This window comes from Chiloscyllium punctatum, chromosome 7 (genome assembly GCF_047496795.1).
Source record: "Chiloscyllium punctatum isolate Juve2018m chromosome 7, sChiPun1.3, whole genome shotgun sequence".
NCBI classification, from domain to species: Eukaryota; Metazoa; Chordata; class Chondrichthyes; order Orectolobiformes; family Hemiscylliidae; genus Chiloscyllium; species Chiloscyllium punctatum.
In genome coordinates this window covers 102,646,696-102,666,860 of record NC_092745.1, presented here as the reverse complement: position 1 = coordinate 102,666,860, position 20,165 = coordinate 102,646,696, and the positions used below count along the sequence as shown (strand labels likewise).

The window sequence follows — 20,165 nt, the reverse complement described above, 5'->3', positions numbered from 1 at the left end:
GGGTAACTACAGACCAGTGAGCCTGACGTCACTGGTAGGAAAGTTGCTGGAGAAGGTACTGAGGGATAACATCTATTTATGTTTAGAAAAGAGCGGTTTTATCAGTAATAGGCAAAATGGTTTTGTGTGGGGGAGATTGTGCCTTACCAACTTGAGGTCTTTGAGGAAGTGACCAAGTTGATAGATGAAGGATGTAGCTGTCACATACATGGAATTTAGTAAGGAGTTTGATAAGGTTCCCCATGGTAAACTAATAGAGAAAGTGAAGTCACATGGTGTGCAGGGTATTCTAGCTAGGTGGATAAAGAACTGGTTGAGCAAAAGGAGACAGAGTAGTAGTTAAAGGGAGTTTCTTGAAATGGAGAAAGCTGACCAGTGGTGCTCCACAGGGGTCAGTGCTGGGGCCCCTGTTGTTTGTGATATACATAAATGATCTGGAAGAGGGCACTGTTGGTATGATCAGCATGTCTGCAGATGGCACGAAGATTGGTGGAGTAGCAGAAAGCATATGGGACTGTCAAAGAATGCAGGTGAATATACATAGACTGGAGAGTTGAATGGAGAAGTGGCAGATGGAGTTCAATCCAGGCAAATGTGATGTGATGCATTTTGGGAAGTCTAATTCTAGAGCGAATTATACAGTGAACGGAAGAGCCTTGGGAAAAGTTGATGAACAGAGAGATCTGGTAGTTCAGGTCCATTGTACCCTAATGGTTGCTGCACAGGTGGATAGAGTGGTCAAGAAGGCATATGGTATGCTTGCCTTCATTGGACAGGGTATTGAGTATAAGAGCTGGCAGGTCATGTTAAAATTGTACACGACGTTGGTTTGGCCGCATTTAAAATACTGTCTGGTCGCCACATTACCAAAAGGATGTGAACGCTTTGGAGAGGGTGCAGAAATGGTTTACGAGGATGTTGCCTGGTATCGAAGGTGCTAGCTATGAAGAGATGTTGAGTAGGTTAGGATTGTTTTCATTCAGAAAAAGGAGATTGAGGGGGGACCTGATTGAGGTCTACAAAATCATGAAGGGTATAGACAGGGTGGATAGAGATAAGCTTTTTCCCAGGGTGAAGGATTCAATAACAAGAGGTCATGCTTTCAAGGCGAGAGGTGAAAAATTTAAGGGAGATACATGCGACAGGTACTTTATGCAGAGGGTGGTGGGCGTTTGGAACGCGTTGCCAGCAGAGGTGGTAGAGGCAGGCATGGTAGATTAATTTAAGATGCGTCTGGTCAGATGCATGAGCAAGTGGGGAGCAGAGGGATACAGATGCTTAGGAACTGGGCGACAGGTTTAGATAGTAGATTTGGATCGGGTCAGGCTTGGAGGGCCGAAGGGGCCTATTCCTGGGATGTAAATTTTCTTTGTTCTTTATCAAAACTTCACAGGTAAATGGTAATTCCTAACATGGCATTTAGATCTATTATGAAATGTGGAAGGCTTTCAGAAAAATATTTAAGTATCAGAAGCTGCATGATGTTCATGAAAGGATTTAATTCCATGCACTCATTATTATGGAAGTTAGGGTTGATTTTAAGCATTACATTGCCCATGCAAGATAGAGCCATATTAACATGTCTTTCTTGCCAGTAGAACTTTATCCTAGTAGAACTGGTGGAACTTTTGAGGAATCACTTACTTGGATTTGAACTATTCAGATGATCAATGGCTCTTTCTTGAGCTATAGAGTTACTCTAGTGTTTATACTAGAGTCAGGCATGTTCTTTATATGCAGTTAAGAACTTCAGTTTCTTGCTCTATCATGATTAATAAACAGCTTTTGTGTACATTGACACACTGACAATATTGTTAATGATTCTGAGAGATTAGGTTGTTTCAAACAGAAAAACTTTTCTGTTTGTGACAATGACCCAGGAACATCAAGATTCACCTAGAAACCATTAAGGGACTTAACTATCCTGTTAAAACTTCTGAGCTTTAGGTAAAATTTGGATGTTCCCTTTTCCTAATACCATAAGACAGGAAAATCCTGCTGTGTTTCATTAAAAAATAATTTTAACATTGGGAATATGTAAAAGAATACAACTTACTTTTCTGCCTAAAGCATCAAGTGTATCCAGAGCTTCTTGAATTGCTGGATCAGTAGGTACTAATAACAGCAACTTCCTAACACGCACGGTTATCCTGAAAGATGAACATGTAAATAAGCATATTTGTTTAACATAAACCAAAGTTGGAGGCAGCATTAGTAATAATTTTAGGCTGGCATCCTGGACAAATACATACTTTATACATTGTTGCATATGACAAATTGTTCAAATGATAATGAAACAAAGGGTCAAGCAAATGTAAAACAGTTGAAATTTGCATTTTACAATAACAGATGTATTTTACATTCTCAAGGAATTGAATTTTGACTTCAACTTAAATGGACTAAATTTGTGTTCAAAGGATTACTGATTGGTTGAGCTTCTTTCATGCAGACCTGTAATGCAGATAATTTGATATATGTCACTGTTAATTACCAATTCCAGGACTTGTTACATTTAAATATCCAACATGAAAATGTGAACTTCGCTCCTTCAATGGAGAATAGCAGGTTATCCCTGGACGTTTTGACACTCAACATGTGTAAAATGTTGCCAACACTTAAAATATCATGAACAGTTCTACAGGGCCTGATTGCTGTGATTTTACTGATGAAACAAGATAATTACATATATAATATTACCCCATTTGAAACTATGGAATCTCACCTTGGCTCTTCAAGGTTGGCTAGTTGGTAAAGCATATCAAACACATTACACACCAATGCCATCACAACACCAGGCAGTGACTTCTCCTGTTATAAAGGAAAAGAAACTAGTCAGAAAAAAACACTAGCAGAGATATCCAAAAACAAATGTCAAACAGTTTGAATTCCATTTAAATAAGGAACATTGAATTCAACTGTGCTGAATGAATATTCAGCAGGACAATACAGAACTACATCAATTTAGAAAAGTGCAATACAAGAAAGTACAAATTGCAGAGTATTTTTATCGAATGCTCAACACAAGCACATTTAGAGAGTCTTGCTTTATGACCGACATCTAATCATTGTAATTTATGGTAAATGATGAGCCTCTTCCATTCTATGGCCGACCAGAATTTGTTCTGAAGAAGGGTCACTAGACCTAAACCGTTAACTCTGATTTCTCTCCACAGATGCTACCAGACCTACTGAGCTTTTCCAGCATTTTCTATTTTTCTTTCTGATTTATGATATCTGTAGTTCTGCCGGTTTTTATTTAGAATTTGTGTCATTCCATTTTTAAAGAATATCAAAAAGCAGCATATTTCTGCAAATCCTTCAATGGAAAGTGAAAATAATTCAACTGATTGAGAACATAGTTTCAGACTGCTTAAGAATATTTGGAAACCTGAGCCAAAAGCATAACTCTGATCTCAAACAACTTTATCTGAAGTTAAATACTTTGATCGGTTTTGTTTTATAACCTTTCATGTCTAACCTGTTCCATAGCATAAGCAGAGTTGAAGACACCACTACTGGCAGATGAATCAACTGAACTCCCCGATGCTGTACCCATCACAGGTGTCTTTATAGTTAACACTTGCTCATCTGAAAATCCCAGTTGGTGAAGTAATTTTTGATCTTTGTTCATAGTCAGCTAGATAAAAGAAAGAGCAGACATTATTGCCATTGGCAGAAAATAAGCAACATGATGTGCAAATGAAGTTATAAAGTCACTTGACTTGAACTTGATTTCACATCAAAATTGGTAAGAAGAACGAACCTCGTTGAAAAGTTAGAAACTTCATTTTTTTAATAATGGGGGATACAAAATATAAAAACATTGCAGTGGCAAAGCAGTGCTACATTTTGCTTTTTGTCATCCAGGATCACTTGCAACAAATGCCAAAAGAACAAATTTATAAAATGCTGCTATCTTTTCCCATAACAGTCTAGTAATGAATAAATCAGGGATCTAAAATAGTAACATATACCTTCAGATATTATTGTCCAGATTTACATAACGGCTTGATTAAGAGATATGTACAAATTTAAATAGGATGCTCTAGGACCACAATAGCTTCTCATTTCCAGTAATTAGATAGTGAAGCTCAAAACAAACGGGCTAAAGTGGCAAAGCAAACAGAAGAGCGGTCATAGAAACTACAAAACAATTTATTCAGAGTAGGATTGGATTTTACCCAATTTTAGCAATGTTTACGCATGATCAGATATCAATCAATAAGCACATGGGTGATGAATGAACAGAACCAGAACTTGCTGAGATTTAGGACATGGACAGCAGAGGTTGAAATGATTTTCAAGTTTTTGCAAAATAGGATGCAGAAATACTGGCCATAAATGAAATGGGATAGGCATGGGATATGCATGGCAAGATTTAAACTACGGATGAATGAGAGTTTCAGATGAGCTAATATTCATGCTATATTACTGTGGAAATAAACAGCCTTTGTCTGATGACATGAATGCTTGGTTGGAAGCACACCTTGAGGTTAAATGTGGCAGCAGTGTGGCCAACAACCTCATTCAATCTCAGACAGTTGACAGAGAAGGAGATGAAATCCATTGGCTGGGGAACTGCGGTGGAGTAGCAAGTCAACAAGTTCGATCTTTTCAATATTTAGTAGCAACAATTTTCTCCTCATATAGTACCTGATGTCTGATAAGCAGTCCGACAAATCAGAGACACTGGTCAAGAGAAGTGTTAGCAAAATTGAAGTTGTTGTCATTATTATATATATGGAAACTAATGTTGCATTTATAAATCTCAGGTTACCAAGATCTGCAGAAATTTATTTTATTGTGGTTAAGTGTGATGTCATAGAGGAGCAGCACGGACGAGAGAAGTGGAATGGGGAGGGAGCAACAATCAGTCCATGAAGTACTGAGGAAACACTGATACACGCACTTCGGTTAGAATCCAACGGAGCTATAATTTGATCAGCAAGTACAAGGTGAAGTCAACAGTATCAAAAGGTTGCAGACAGGTTTAGATGAGCAGGCATCATTGAATATACTCACACTCAGAAAATTGGTGTCCTTCCTAGAAATGGCCACCCACATATGCAAAATAACTTAAGGGCCTTGAATTCAAATGGGCAGGCACAACAAAGACTGTGATTAAGCGATGCAATAAATGAGGTACTGCTTACATGAGATCAATTATTTTTAGAAAAAGTGGAAGTGAAAGCACTCTCTCCCAATGTTGAAGCAATTGAATAAAATTATAGCATCAACAGATCCCAAACCCATTTCCCCATTCCAAACCAAAATAAGAAATACAGATTCTGAGTCAGGTAAATTTTCATCTCCAACTTAATTATTTTCCCCCTTTCTTTTCCTTTACTTACCAAGCTATCATTAGCAAATATCTGCAAGTTATCCAATGGACAGTTGATATGCGATACTATCTTCCACCTGACACTCCCTATAGTCTCATTGCTGTGAGCCTGTAAAGTGGGCAGATTGTCAGCATTATAGTTAGGCACCAGTTAAGTAAATATTGCAATGTATATTGGTATACTTGACTAGGATAGCTAATGTTCGCTAAACATGACTAAATGCTAGATAGCACTAAGCTTAATCAAACAAATTTGGCAAAGTTTAATTAAAACATTTCACTGAGGAGCCTTCCACAAATAGTGCATATGTTAAAAAACTGCAATCATATTTAAATGACATGGAAAGACAAAGCCAACATTTTAGAAAACATTTTGACAAACTACAAAACAATCAAATTTTTAAAATCTAAAACATTTTATATACAGAAAGTTTAACCCCTATTATCCTGCAAATCTGACAAATCATTTGATAGCATTAACTTCACTAGTTTGTCAACGAATTAGCATTTCAAACTGTAAAACATCCAATGTTATATTCAATGTATTGAAAGATTGACCTCAGCACTTCCATTCGTACTTAGGCCAAGCTTAAATATCAAAATCACTGATTAGGAGCAGAGCTTGTTCAGGCCGACAATTTACTACTTCATTTGTATGAATTATATCATAGAATATCAAACCACTAAGACAGCATTTGTGCATCCTTAAGTACAGTGGTGCTCAACTAAATTTAGTTCAGCACAGAAAAGGTGACAATGACAGTTGCAGTATCAAAAATGACTATATTTTTCTATGAATTACTGATGACCCTTTGAATTACTGATACTCACTGTATCTCCGTAGCATGGCATTCCTTATATTAGAGATCAGGAGTGAAACATCAAGCAACAATTTGAAATAAAAATGCACAAGTCAAGATTTTTATTTTATTCATCATGAACATGCTTATTTTATTTTCCTCCTTACGTTCAATTTTACTTTTCATAGGTTACAATTTGCTTTGAATTTAATTGTTTCACCTTTCCCAACTGCAACAATTTGTGTAATGCAACAAACTCAGTTGTGAACATTGTTGGTACTTCAGGCAAGTCCATGAGGAGGCTCAATGAAACTTGGTTGAATGTGGGATATTGAGCTGAACAGGGCTTGGAATGCATAGGGAGGTGGTCAAGGGGGCCAGGAGATGCATGGAGGAAGGAATGAGATTACTATCTTCAGGCGAATGTCCATGATGAACTAGTATAAAGCAAGTGAGCTTTTAACAAGCCCTACTGACTTTTGATCATACAAGGGTGTATGATGTATCCTATATTTCTATGGGTAACCTCAGAGAAGTGGTGAGCTTGCCGCCGGTATTATATGAATATGTGCCTCCCCTGCACAAAACACACCCACCAGAGGCACATAATACTCTTCCTTTTATACGTTCTATAACAAAATCTTTCTGAAAGCTTTGCTTTAAATGGAGAAGAGAAATTAATCTGTAGTATAATAACAAAATACGGGTGTATCAATAGAAATATATTTCATAAAAACAGAATGAACAGTCTTTTTCCAGTCAACATTTGCCTTCTGAAATTTCTACTGTAGTTTTCACATATTTGTTATCCAGTTATTGGAAAATGGTGAAAAAGTGTTATAAGTTTAAAGGAAAACAAAAACAGAAGCTTAATAAAAATGTTAAGAATCTTTCCTGGTTTTAGAAGAGGAGGTGAAAACAGAATTGACTAAGCAAATGACTTTTAAGTTTGAAATAATTCTGCGTGGGTTCACAAAATCAGAGCTTGAACAACACTGACCTCTATACTAAATGTTTCTTTTGTGGATTCGCAGATGACTGATATAGTTACAGGATGTCCAAGGAAAGAGGCGCCATGAGGCAAGATCGTCCGAGGAACAGAATACAGATCCTATAAAATAAAAATGGTCACAAATTTAAAAGTGAAAATATCTTGACCTCAAAATAAAAATAGTTCAGTGAGAGAGGACACTGAGGTACCAACATGCACAATCTAAGATCAGAAATCTGATATACTCTGCAATCGTCCAAAAGTGCCAAATGCCAGAGACAATGTGCTTTTGTACTAGAAACAAACAAAATTGCTCAAGTGGATCTCGATAATTTCACGAAGGACAACAAATCAAGTTAATGTTGAAAAATATATTAGAAAAGACTTGGAAGTACCAAGTCCGAGTTTGTAACATGTTGTCATTTTTTTCAAAAAGTGAAAAACGTAAGCATAGTACAATATCTCAGCCCCGTTAGCTTTTCTGAGTTTTAGTGACTTAATGCACTAATTTGTTTTCAATATTAACTTTGAAAAATATTTTAAGGACAGGGAAGGTATGATTGAGGAATTATTTTTTAACCTTCGTAGAGGGTACTTGCTTCCCTACTCTTCCCGACCTATCATAATGATGCAACTGATTCCAACTCCTCTTTTGAGTTCCAGCCTCATTCTCATACTGTCTTGTGACTTTTGTTTTAAAGTGAAGGCTTTCAAGTCTGCACAATCCCCTGCTCAATCTCTGATGGCCTAACTTTCTTGAGTTTGCCCCTCATTCTTCCATGCCTATCTTGTCAAAACCATTAGGAATCTCACACTTCTAAAATTCCAGTGGAAACAAATCCTGCATCTAACCTCTCCTCTAAAGACAACCTACTCATTGTGTGCATCAATCTAGCAAATCGGCTCTGAATAGACTCAAACCTTTCTTTAAATAATGATTCAAAACTGCACTCACTATTCAAGATATATCCTCAGCAGTGCCCTGTATAACTCTTACACTTGGACTCTGACATACTTTAACCTTTCCCCAGTCTCACCTCTCGCTGTGTTCTACCTTCCCATTTAATCTGCATGGTCTCTAAACCACTTCTATCTGGTCCTTCACCCTTAAGTCCACCTTCCTTCTCTAGACTCCACTGCCCCAATGGTTCAATATTCTTAGTAATTCGACTTGAGTTGAAGATTCAACTTTGTCTTCCATCCTATGTACAATAATATGGGAAATCAACTGGTGAATGAACATACTGCACTAATATTCATCATAACATAACATGTCTAGCTTACAGTATTAAACACGAATAAGTCAATTAGTGATTTGTCAATTTGGCATCACCATTTACTGAAAAAGTAACCATCCATTTGCTCACCTCTATTGTGATCACATATCTTTCCGCAAGCAACAGCAGCCGTTCAATTATGATAAGTTTACTGGACCTACAGTTGTTAAATAAACATTATTGCACAGTTAACAGAATCTTGTCACATTTTTACAAAAACAGAGCTTCTTTGCAAATTTAATTCTGTAACATAATATTGAAAAAGGCATATAACTGATGTCTAAACATACAAGAAATACAGGTAAGAAAAGACCACCTGGTGCACCAAACTTGCTCCTGACAGCGGTGATGCCTAAAGTACCAGTAGATACCCAAAAGCCATACCATATGAACAAACGAAATAGGGGCAGAAATAAGCCATTTGGCCTCTTGAGCCTGCTCCACCATTTAACAAGATCATGGTTGATCTGCTTGTGTTTCAAATTCCACATTTCCATCCATGCTGATCTTTTGATTCTTTTGCCTAACAAGAAACTACTTTCGTCTCACAAGAAACTACTTTCGTCTCAAGAATATTCAACTACCCCACTTCCATCAAAGTTGCATAACCAAAGAAAAAACACTCATCTTGGTCTTAAAAGTGCACCCCAAATTTTAAAACAGTGCGCCAGTTGTTTTGGACTCACTCAAGAGGAAACATCCTTTCCATATCTACCTTGTCATGTAACTGGCTTATTAAAGAGCATTATCAAGCCTGGAAACATCGTAACCCCAAATTTAACCAAATTTACTAAGTACCAACAGACATCTGAAGTAAATCTAACAGATTACCACTAGGTGGGAGTGTAAGTACTTACATGTTTCATTTCACCACTAACATTTAAAATCTGTAGAAAATAGGAGCATGTATAGCACAACAATATCTGTGAATGAATATAGATAATACCTGGATGGAGACTGCACTGATGTAGCTACAGTAGGCATGGCTGTAGCTGTCAGCATTTTAGTTGCTCTTGTAACAGCATGTGTCAAAGTAGGGCCACCTAGTGCCGAACTAGCAACCTGCAAAGGCATTAGCAAAATACATGAAGCACAATATCACCATAATAATAGAATACCAGATATTTAAGTTCACCACTTACTTCTAAACGTTTGTAGCAATCTGCTATGAATTTCTTATGAAGGGAAACAGAGTCCTGAAAGAGAAGTGAAATGATGGTCAGTTTTTGGATTTATTAATCATAGAATGCAAACACATATGACATCCTTAAAATCCAAAATTAATTTCTGCTCCTTTATTAAGAACTTCAGAGAAAACAGTCTCTTCCAAAATGGCCCCCTCCAAAGCTCTAAGATTCAGTTTGAAAGCAAAAATTATTTTCCCTTATAACATACCCTTTATAGAACAAATTCAGAAGGAATATTAAGTAACAAAAATGATTTGTCCTACATCAAGCATTTTAACATCATATTGACTACATTTTAAAACTTTACCATAGTACTAAGTTATTTAGCTCTGACATTATTTTACTTCTGTCCACATGCTAAGTAACAGAACATCACAATTTGAATCTTTGGGGCAATTTTAGTGTTAGACAATTCCTAGTTCTACTACAAGGTTCTGAGCTTATGCATTTTTTGTAAGAATCAAAATTATGGATAATAGATTCTTGTGAAGTACATCAAAATTTGAAAACTGCAAGTCAGACAGAAATCTATGAAAGCAGAAGTTAATTTAAACATGAACTTTGTCCAAAGTTATAGGCCATAAGCAAATTTAGGCAATTTAACAACTTGATGATCTTTAAAGTAACATTTATTCTGTTATTATATCCATATTAATGACTCATTTCACATGACTTGATTTTTATAGTGTACCTTTTTTAAACGAGGATTGAGGCTGATGTAGCTGTAGTTAATGATCAGATGAATTGCTTCATGGGCAATTTCTTCATCTGGTGACTCCATGGCAATTCTCCAGATGAAGTCCATTCCTGTTAGTTCCAGTTTTTCAACATGCTAGTCATTGGAAATAAAGAGTGCTCAGCAGTTAATTTTCCCCATCAGAGCACTTTTTATTTTCTTAATGTTGTCATGCATTCCTAAAACAGTTCTTAACAGTGCAGATTAATAGAAATAATGATCAACACCTTTCTGAAGTAATGCAGCACATACACATATTACAATAACTTTTCATAAAACATACAATAGGTAACACAATGTTGCAGGCAATTCCTTCCATGAAGGCAATGCAGCTCTTCACAGAACATACTCATCTTAATTGCATGCCATCAATTTGTCAGAGCAGGATATTGGACATTCTGCACAGGAAACAATGGAAATAAGTAAACTTAGGTAAACCATTTCATTTGTTTTTGTTGGTGATAATATCAGGATATTTACTTACCTATCATTTTGACCAATCTTTTAGTCATCTGTATAATTATCTGTTTATGTGGCCTAATATCATAGTGGTGTCAGCCACCTATGGACTCCCCCTGAGAGTGGAAGACAGTCATCCTCACCTGAGGGCCTCCAATGATGATGGTCTTGTAATATTCCCATGAAGTGCTTTGGTTTAATTATATTAAAAACCCTATGCAAATAAACTATTCTTGAAATTACATGAACATTTATCTGTCTTCTCAGCCGACAACAATTTGTTGAGATACATTTTGATTCAGCTACATCTGCCCCACAATAGCTCAAAGAGATCAGACACATTTTTGTGCTCAGGGCGAGCTGCTAATTTGAATGACAGTACACAGACAGCTGGGAGACAGCAAAATCCAACAGAGTTGCTACTATTTACAGGAAGTCCGAAAAACACTTGGGGCACTGAAACAAAGCTATGAGTGAATGGCAATGGTGCAGTGCAACAGACAAAGATTTCCATTTTTAAAGATGACCCAATTCTCTTGCCAGAAAACCAGCTACACAAGACTGCCTTGGAAATTGCTGTAGTCTAAAGTTAAGTCGTCCGGGTTCAAATGCCGATAGGCATCGCACATGCCTATGAATGAATCAAAGCATCTTTTCACCACACTTGTTACAGCTTGTGGAGGAGCAGCTTGTTGAAGCACTGAGCTTACTAAGTATATTCAGGCAACCATGTGGGCAATTCTGTATTATATGGATTTCAAAGTAGGTAAGTGTAATGTCATTCATTTTTCAGTGAAAAGCTAAGCACTTTCTAAATGGCAAGCAGTGGACGACCACATGATTAAATGGTTGATGTATACAGATAGTTAAAATGACATGAACAACTGCAGGATATAACCAAAACAGCCTTTATGCCAAAGGAACTAAAATGCAACAGGGTAAAAATCATGCTGTAGTTACAGAAAACTTGCTTTAACTACACTGGAAGCTAACTTCAGGGAGAAGAATAAGAATTAAATTAAATGTGAAGATTACACAGACTATGGCTATATTCTAGATAATTGAACACTAGGTGGTGATTTGATTAAAATGCAATTGAAAATCTAGAGTCAGACTTGTTCTTCCAGTTCTGAAGGACAGTCACTGAACTTGAAACATTAACTCTCTTTCTCTCTCCACAGACCTGCTGAGTTTCTCAAACAATTTGTTTTTATTTCAGATTTCCAGCATCCACAGTTCTTTGTTTTGTTTTACTTTCAAAAGTGAAGTTATGAAACAACTCTCCCACTAATGCTGATAGAAGTTTGGATGCAATCTTGCAAACAGCAGCTGATGGCAGATCAAATGTTAATTTCACATTTTTGAGATTGATAGATTTTTGTTGTCCAAAAGGTGTTAAAGGAAACGGGACAAAGACAGATAGAGAGAGCTTGGACACCAACTACCAATGAATGAAAAAATATGCTGGAGTTACTAAATGCTGTGCAAGAATTGTTCTTGTTCCTATGGCAGACACAAATCTTTCAGATGATGATCAATAATATGATGTGTTGAAGACTGGTAAATTGAAAACCGTGTGCAAGAATTATATATGAGAAGCAGCTGCCAATTTCTTAATGTCAGCTGAGATAGTACCAATGTTCATTTTTGGACAGCTACAGTTTTGAGGGCAGAAGGATTGGGAGACATACTGAAATTGTTTTAATGCAGGGGAGCAGAGGTTGCACAGCTAAAGCTCTGTCCAGTAAGCTACAGCCAATGAGTTCTGTTTGCTGGTAGCTGCTAGAGTTTGTTCACTTCCACAGCATCATCCTCTTCCATCATGTTGAAGGTCTATGCCCTAACTTTACCTTTTATCCTTATTGCATAGTAATATTATGCAGCACAAAGCAAGCAGCCGTCATCAGGAAACTCTGAGCTGCACCAGGCTTGAGGAACCAAATGGCTTGCTCAATGACTTTAATCAAGGCATGGATTTGGGTAGTATAGGTCAACTAGTGAATGTGCACCTTTGAGAACAGTGGGGATTTTGCAGAGTCCAATCATGACTACAACCTATGCTACAAAAACTACTACTATGGCATCGGAAAATCAGGAACATTGCCTCCCAAACGTTTCCAGACTTTTATCTGAGAGCATCTGAGGAGCCCTGTACACCACTTCTCTTGCTTACTTATACAGCCATGATTTGTGAGAAATAAGAACAATTGTTAATAACAAAAAGCCATCTGGGTTTAAAAGAATAAAGCCGAGTACTTTAGAATAGTTATATTCATCAGACTCGTTCTGGGTGCCTGAACAGATGTCATCCAAAAATGACACTGAATGAAATGTTGACATATTCTTTAAAGATCAATGCATTACCGTCCCAAAAATGTGGTGACAGATAAAAATTGCCACATTGTTTGCAGAGGCTGTAGGGTCTATGGCCTTGGGAAATCAATATACTAAACTACAAGATAAAGCTTCAGACGTGTCAATGGCACATCACGTTAGCCTATGTTGACCAGTTATAAATCTAGGGTGCAAATTTTAAATATCCGAACAACATGTACAGCACAATCACGAAAATAGGAAAACATCTTACCAACTGAGCACCTTGCTTCTTCAATCGATGATCAGCAAGGTTTACAATCTCAAAAAAAGTTTTGAAGAGATTAAACCCTATTTTTAAAAAAAAAAGGTGGTTATTGAACCAGATTAAACTAGAGTCCCATAAGAAAGGATTTCTTATAAAATTAAATGCTTTCAGTTTTCTAATTTTCCTTAGTATGAATTACTATGCCAGACTATTAGCTCAATGGCCTGCATTTGTCACTTCAGGCGGTCCCACAAGCAAGGAAAAGAACTTTAAGATTCTCATAACCATTAATGGCGTGATATAGGCACAAAACAATCAGATCAGCAGCTCATTCATTAGTAAGGGAATGTTACACAAGACTAAATAATTTTTAAAATATATTTTCTCAAAAGTGTTAAGTAATTTAAATTAATTGCTTCTCCAAGTCTGGTTCAACACCTTGAAACAGAACAGTTTTCAAGAAATGTTAACAGAATAAAGAGTTCTGAAGACTGGAAGTGAGAACAAAAACTTGAATTTTCAAGAGCTAGGAATTGATGGAAGAGTCTAAGAGGTTGAAATGTTCTGGATCTTCAAGCACTTGATTGAACTTACAAAGACAACAGGTTGAATAAAAGTTTTATAAAAATAATATGGTGAGTAAATAATACAGAAACCTTTCAAACTGAGAAGTGGAGACTTTTATAAGGATATCCATGATCATGTACTGCGAATGTAGGATACAGGTTTGTCTCAACATTATTTTAGTGTTAAAATGCACCATACAAAATTATTTTGCAAGGAGTAATTTCAATCTCAAAGCAAATTGTTTGCTTAAGGCAGCCCAGGATATAAATGAATGTTGCCACTTCACTATATCTCTATGCATCACAAAGTTCAAAATGAATTTAGTAAGGCAAAACCTGTCAAAATGGCAATGTAACCATAAATTCCATACTATAAGAACCTCACTCAAGTTTCACTAGCCCCATTTCACCTATACCTCTGATTTTAAACCAACTGGCATTGGAATTAGCAAGAAATCTCTTTGCAAAATGATTATTAACATGAGGTCATTGTTAGTAGACTAGTAGTGACGTCCAAAACTTCAAATTAGTAGTCAATTGCAATGTGTTTATCTACAAAATAACATCACAATACTTCCAAAGTACTGCATTAGTTGTGAAACACATTAAAATTCCCTGAAGTTATTAAAAAAAAGAAGTTAATTCATTCTTCATTTACAAATTGTCAATCACATACCATTCATAGTGATCTCATAAGGTTCCAGTTTGAGGATTTTCTCTTTAAAGAGCTGTTGCTGTATGTCACTCTCCAAGTCTCCATGTCCTTTGGTAAACCATTCAAAACACATCTGGAGAAAAGTTGGTCAGAAATTAATTATATTTCAAAATAATTGTCTGGTTTCCTTTGAAAAATACTGAAATTTACACAAATACTATCGATTGTCTATGGCATACTAATTGACCTTTAAAGAAGGAACCTTGAGACCCTTTTATAGGCAATTTATTATAACTATCTGAATCCAGAACAAATCCACTTCTGACATAGACTAATTATAAAAAGGAATTTGAAAGTTAAATGCCATGTTATAAAGGAAGAACTAAAGGCAACCGAAGTAAAAAGTACATCAATTCATTACGATTGCTAAATAATAGAAAACCATTGTACCTCTCGATCCAGTTCACAAATGTCTATTCCAGTCACCAGGCACTCCCAAATTTCCTTGGCACGGTTCCAGCCTATGTAAAGGCTGGCTTCTTGAAGAAAAAATGCAAGAAATCTCAAATGTGCTTCGAGGTACTGTGGAAAATCAGACAAGACAGCAAAACACTATCATAACTGCAGCAACAACAGGAAAAGAATCACTGTTGATAGTGATGTATAACTTTCATCAACATGTATTCCTCAATTAATATCACAAATGCACTACCTTGGCATTATCACATTGCTGAATGTGGGAGTCTACCATGCACAGATTAGGTGCCCCAATTTCTTAATTATAATGTAACAATACTTTAGAAAAATACTTCACTGGCTGTAAGTGCTTTGAGACATCCAGTAATGGTAGCATTACGCAATGTAATTGCCAGTATTTCTTTCGTTTTCATGGCTTTAAGTAATTTCCTGTACAGTATCTAGTCAAATTTTGGAAACGTGGTAAAATGCAATTATAAAGTGTGGCATTCATATCTCTAGATTAGGACCAAAACGGAGCAATAAAACCACAAAATAAAAGCAAAACTCTAGATTTTTTTCTGGTAGTCACCTACTTTAGAGACACTGATTTCCTTTCCTAAAAATAAAAATTTGCTGTATTAACCTCTCCAGTGATGCCAGTTCTCAGCAGATATCAAACAAGTTCCTTTTGTAGGAGTAAAATTACTGCAATCGTCTCTCCTTTCAGAGTGTTTGTTCATTGTTAACTTTCTCATCTGTTGGTATAAATGTTCTAATTTTTAACAATGTTTATGGCTTGTGGCGTTTTTCTAAACTTCTGTTCTCTAATTCTCAGCTACCTGTCTTAAGTAAATGGTTTATTTCCTACTCATCTATACAATGCATAAAGACCTATATGTTTTTTTCTTTAGTTTAGCAAATACAAATGTTGTCACCCGAGCTTTACTTCACAATGTAGATCCTGTGGGCTGGGAACTAATCTGGCCACTCTTTTGATGAATATTTTCTGAATAATACTATGACAAAAACATTGCTGGAAATAATACATTTTTTAACTTTTATTTTTCAATCACCATGCTAATTGACTTCTGAGGAAGGATGATATCCATAACTAACTTGACTTTTCACTTCACAGGACATTAACGGATCTGTGCATTTCCACTATTTTCTGTTTTTGCTTCCAATTAGAACTCAATCCGTTATTGCCAAACGATGACAAAAATGAGGGAACTGCTGAGGTTAAAGCAAAGAATAAAACACAGCCTTCTCATGAATATTAAGCTAATGAGGGAGGAAACTAAATACTATATACTAGCAATTGAAGAATCAAATAACTACCATTTTAATTCAGTTAGCTATTCATTATACATGGTTAAATTGATTTAAGAGAACTAGATTTTCAAGTTCAAACCAGAAATAATAAATCAAAGAATTATTGTTTCAGTCAACAAGCTTTCATTTAATGCAAGATTTATATCTTTAATTTTTTTACTCAGAGAGCTGTTAGGACTTGGAAAACACTGCCTAGGAGAGTGGTGGAGGCAGATTCCTTAAGCAGGCTTCTAAAGAGAACTGGATATATATTTAGAAGTGATGAATTTAGAGGGCTACGGAGATGGAGATGGAGAGTGGGAGTAGGTGGAGAGCTGGTATGAAACTGATGGGTCAAATGGCCTCTTTCTGTACACTTCTATACATTGATTCACAAAGACTAGAATCTCAGTGTTAACGAAGTGCTTATGTTACCAGGATCAGAGTATAAATCCAATGTGAAGGAAATTTTGACTTCAGTATTAAAACATTAGTGCCAATAAAAAATTAAACCAAGTGCATACAAAGTTTGGAAAACAGCTATAATAAAGACATAAAATGAAAAAGTTTGGACAGGTCAACAGTTACAAATTCAAGAATCCCAAATTCAACATCACTTACTTATAAACCTGTTAATGTTCATAAATTATACATGACCTACACAAATTTGCGATTATTCGTTTGATATGTTAACTACTTAACCCAACATTTAAAAAATAATTCCATGGTAAAATTACAAAAACAATTTACACATTGTTAAATTATCCCTAAAACACTTACATCTTGATGTGTATATCTGCCATCAACGACTGTCGACCCTGTTAGCCCTCCTACACCAGCTGCAGAAACAGCCAGTCGATGACAAGCTACAAGGCTACTTGTAACCAGTTTCACTATTTCAAAGTTTTTCTTCAAATCCTGGACAATGCTCTGGAAGGTCAGAAATAAGTGAAAAAGACAATGTCACTCTCCATTTTAATTAATGATTTAAAATAAGCACACAACAATGGAGGATTGGGTAATCCTTCCAATTTGACAAATTGTGATAAAATCCAACTGAAATTAAAGCAACTTCCACTTTTCATAAAAGTTACACATGGCCTCGGTGAAATTAGTATAGCCAAAAAGAATTTGATGACAGAGTACATACAACACCGACAGAAAAGGTAACTCAGGGAATTAATAATGACACTGGGAAAGAGAAATAACCATGAATTTAAAATTTGAAGGAATTAGATTGAAATATCAAGATTATAACAAATGAACATGATGGAAAATAAGAATACATTATTTGAAAGAATTCATAACCCCTATTCCAAACCCTTGGCAAAAATCTGCGAAGTAGGTCCAAAAAGCTTTTTCACTGATTTCATGATAAATAAAGCTGCAGTATTTATCAAAGAGATCAGTACAAGATGTAGTTGTTCAAATATAGTTGATACTCCTAAATATAATGGCTCCAGACCCACTGGATCTATGATTGCATCTCACTGTCGGCACAGTCAGTCACCAGGCCAAGTATTTTGAATTACCATGCCCAACTAGTATCCAAATATTTTAACATTTTTGTTTTAATGTGTCACAGAATAAAATTCATAATTCTTAATCTTGAAATAATGTAGGTGAAAATAATGTGTTACTGGCTAAGTAATCTGGCACTCTGTAGATTTAGAAATCCAGGAGCTGCTTAACATTTATGGCTTTAAAAATCTAGACATCGAATGAAATTGCAGATGTGATCCGCAAAAAAAAACAAATGCACAGTCTGATGTTAGATACACCCAAGTTTGTTCCCAGGGATCAGGGATTCGATTCCTGCAGAAAGTCATGACCAAAACAAGTTAAGAACGCAAGCAAGTATAGTTTTTGTTTTGATACCAAACTGGAAGGGAAATGGAATGAAATGAGGCAAGCACTCAAAGTCGACATAATTCAAGAGTGGACCAACAAGTTAGAATCAAATTCATACAGCACGGAAGCAGACTCTTTGGTCCAACTCATCCACACTGACCAGACATTCCAATCTGACCTACTCTCATTTGCCAGCATTTGGCCCATATTTCTCGAAACCCTTCTTATGCATATACCCATCCAGATGCCTTTTAAAAGTTGTAATTGCCTCTACCACTTCCTCTGACAACTTGTCTCATACAGGCACCAACTCTGCGTGATAAAGTTGCCACTTAGGTCTCTTAAATTTCCCCCACACTCAATTTAAATCTATGCTGTCTAGTTTTAGACTACCTACCTTGGTGAAAAGACATTGACTATTTACCCTATCAATACCCCTCATGATTTCATAAACCTCTATAAGGTCACCCCTCAGTCTCCAAAGCGCGAGGGAAAATAGTCCCAGCCTATTCAGCCTCTCCCTACAGCTCAAACCATTCCACCCCAGCAACATCCTTATAATTTCTTTCTGCATTCTCTCAAGTTTCCCTGGAGTGTACCATTGCAATACTTAAAAGGCATCTGGATAGGTACACGAAAAGGAACGGTTTGAAGGGATGTGGGACAAATGCTGTCAGATTAGGATCTCTGGTTGGACCAATGGGTCTGTTTCCATGCTGTATGACTCTGACTCTATAACATCCTTCCTACAGAAGGGCGACCAGAATTGTACACAGTAGTCCAAAAGTGTCCTCAGCAATGTCTTGTACGATCGCAACATGACACCCCAACTCCTCCACTCATTGCATTGACCAATGAAATCAAGCATGCCAAACGCTTTCTTCACCACCCTGTTTACATGTGACTCCACTTTCAAGGAACTATGCACCTGCATCCCCAGATCGCTTTGCTCAGCAACATTCCCAAAAACCTTACCATGAAGTGTTTAAGTCCTGCCCCGATTTGCCTTACCAAAATGGAGTGCCTCACATTTAAATTAAACTCCATCTGATACTCTTTGCCTTACTGATCATCTGATCGAAGTCCCATCGTACTTTGAGATAATCTTCTTCACTGTCCGCTAGGGAGACAGTGGGGGGATAGATGGGTAGGGAAGAGAGGAGATAGCCGAGAGCTATTATCACTGGACTGTTAATCCAGAGACCCAGATGATATTCTGGGCACTTAGGTTCAAATCCCATCATGGCAGATGGTGGAATATGAATTCAATTTTAAAAATCTGGAATCAAGGGTCTAATGATGACCATGAATCCATTGTCAATTGTCAGAAAAATTCATCTGGTTCAGTCATGCCCTTTAGAGAAGGAAACTGCCATCTGTAAGTGGCCTGGTCTACATGTGACTCTAGGTTCAGAGTAATGTGGTTAACTCTTAACTACCCTCTGGGTAATTATGGGTGGGCATTAAATGCTGGCTAAAGCAGCAACTCCCTCACTCCATGAATGAATAAAAACAAGCATCACCTATTTTGGTGTGATCTGCAAACTTACAAACCATATCTCCTATATTCCCTTCCTTAATGTAGATAAATGTAAAATACTGCATGTAGGAAGAAATAAACCTGACACCCATACTCAATGAATGTGCTGAAGTGGCTACGTTTGAAGCTGAAAGTGCTTCGGATTCAAAACGGACTGCATGATTCATAGATACGTAAACAACTGTAATAAACAAAGCTAATTGGATGTTGAATTATGCAATTTGATTAGTAGAATCCATCAAATTCTTTAACAAATCCTTCTTTAACCAGAATGATTAATACTTTGAATGGACCAGTAAGCTGCATAAAGATGAGGGTGTTAATCTATGGAACTCTCTGGCACAGAAGGCTGTGGACACCAAGTATATTGAAGACAGAGTGAGAGAATTCTCTCATCTGTTATCCCAGTCT

General features: G+C 36.6%; 1 protein-coding gene across 3 annotated transcripts in view; it reads right to left on the bottom strand.

The window, feature by feature from the left end:
* Positions 1-20,165, bottom strand: part of usp24 (ubiquitin specific peptidase 24) — a 187,091-nt gene that overhangs the window by 102,679 nt on the left and 64,247 nt on the right. For all 3 annotated transcript variants that reach the window (XM_072574455.1, XM_072574456.1, XM_072574457.1), the window contains exons 17-29: positions 17,144-17,293; positions 15,044-15,175; positions 14,615-14,726; positions 13,379-13,455; positions 10,288-10,428; positions 9,552-9,605; positions 9,356-9,471; positions 8,500-8,566; positions 7,142-7,252; positions 5,352-5,450; positions 3,479-3,637; positions 2,723-2,808; positions 2,057-2,150 (exon numbers count right to left, since the gene is read on the bottom strand). In XM_072574455.1, the coding sequence (XP_072430556.1) occupies positions 2,057-2,150; positions 2,723-2,808; positions 3,479-3,637; positions 5,352-5,450; positions 7,142-7,252; positions 8,500-8,566; positions 9,356-9,471; positions 9,552-9,605; positions 10,288-10,428; positions 13,379-13,455; positions 14,615-14,726; positions 15,044-15,175; positions 17,144-17,293 (1,398 nt within the window). The remainder of the gene's footprint in view (positions 1-2,056; positions 2,151-2,722; positions 2,809-3,478; positions 3,638-5,351; positions 5,451-7,141; positions 7,253-8,499; positions 8,567-9,355; positions 9,472-9,551; positions 9,606-10,287; positions 10,429-13,378; positions 13,456-14,614; positions 14,727-15,043; positions 15,176-17,143; positions 17,294-20,165) is intronic.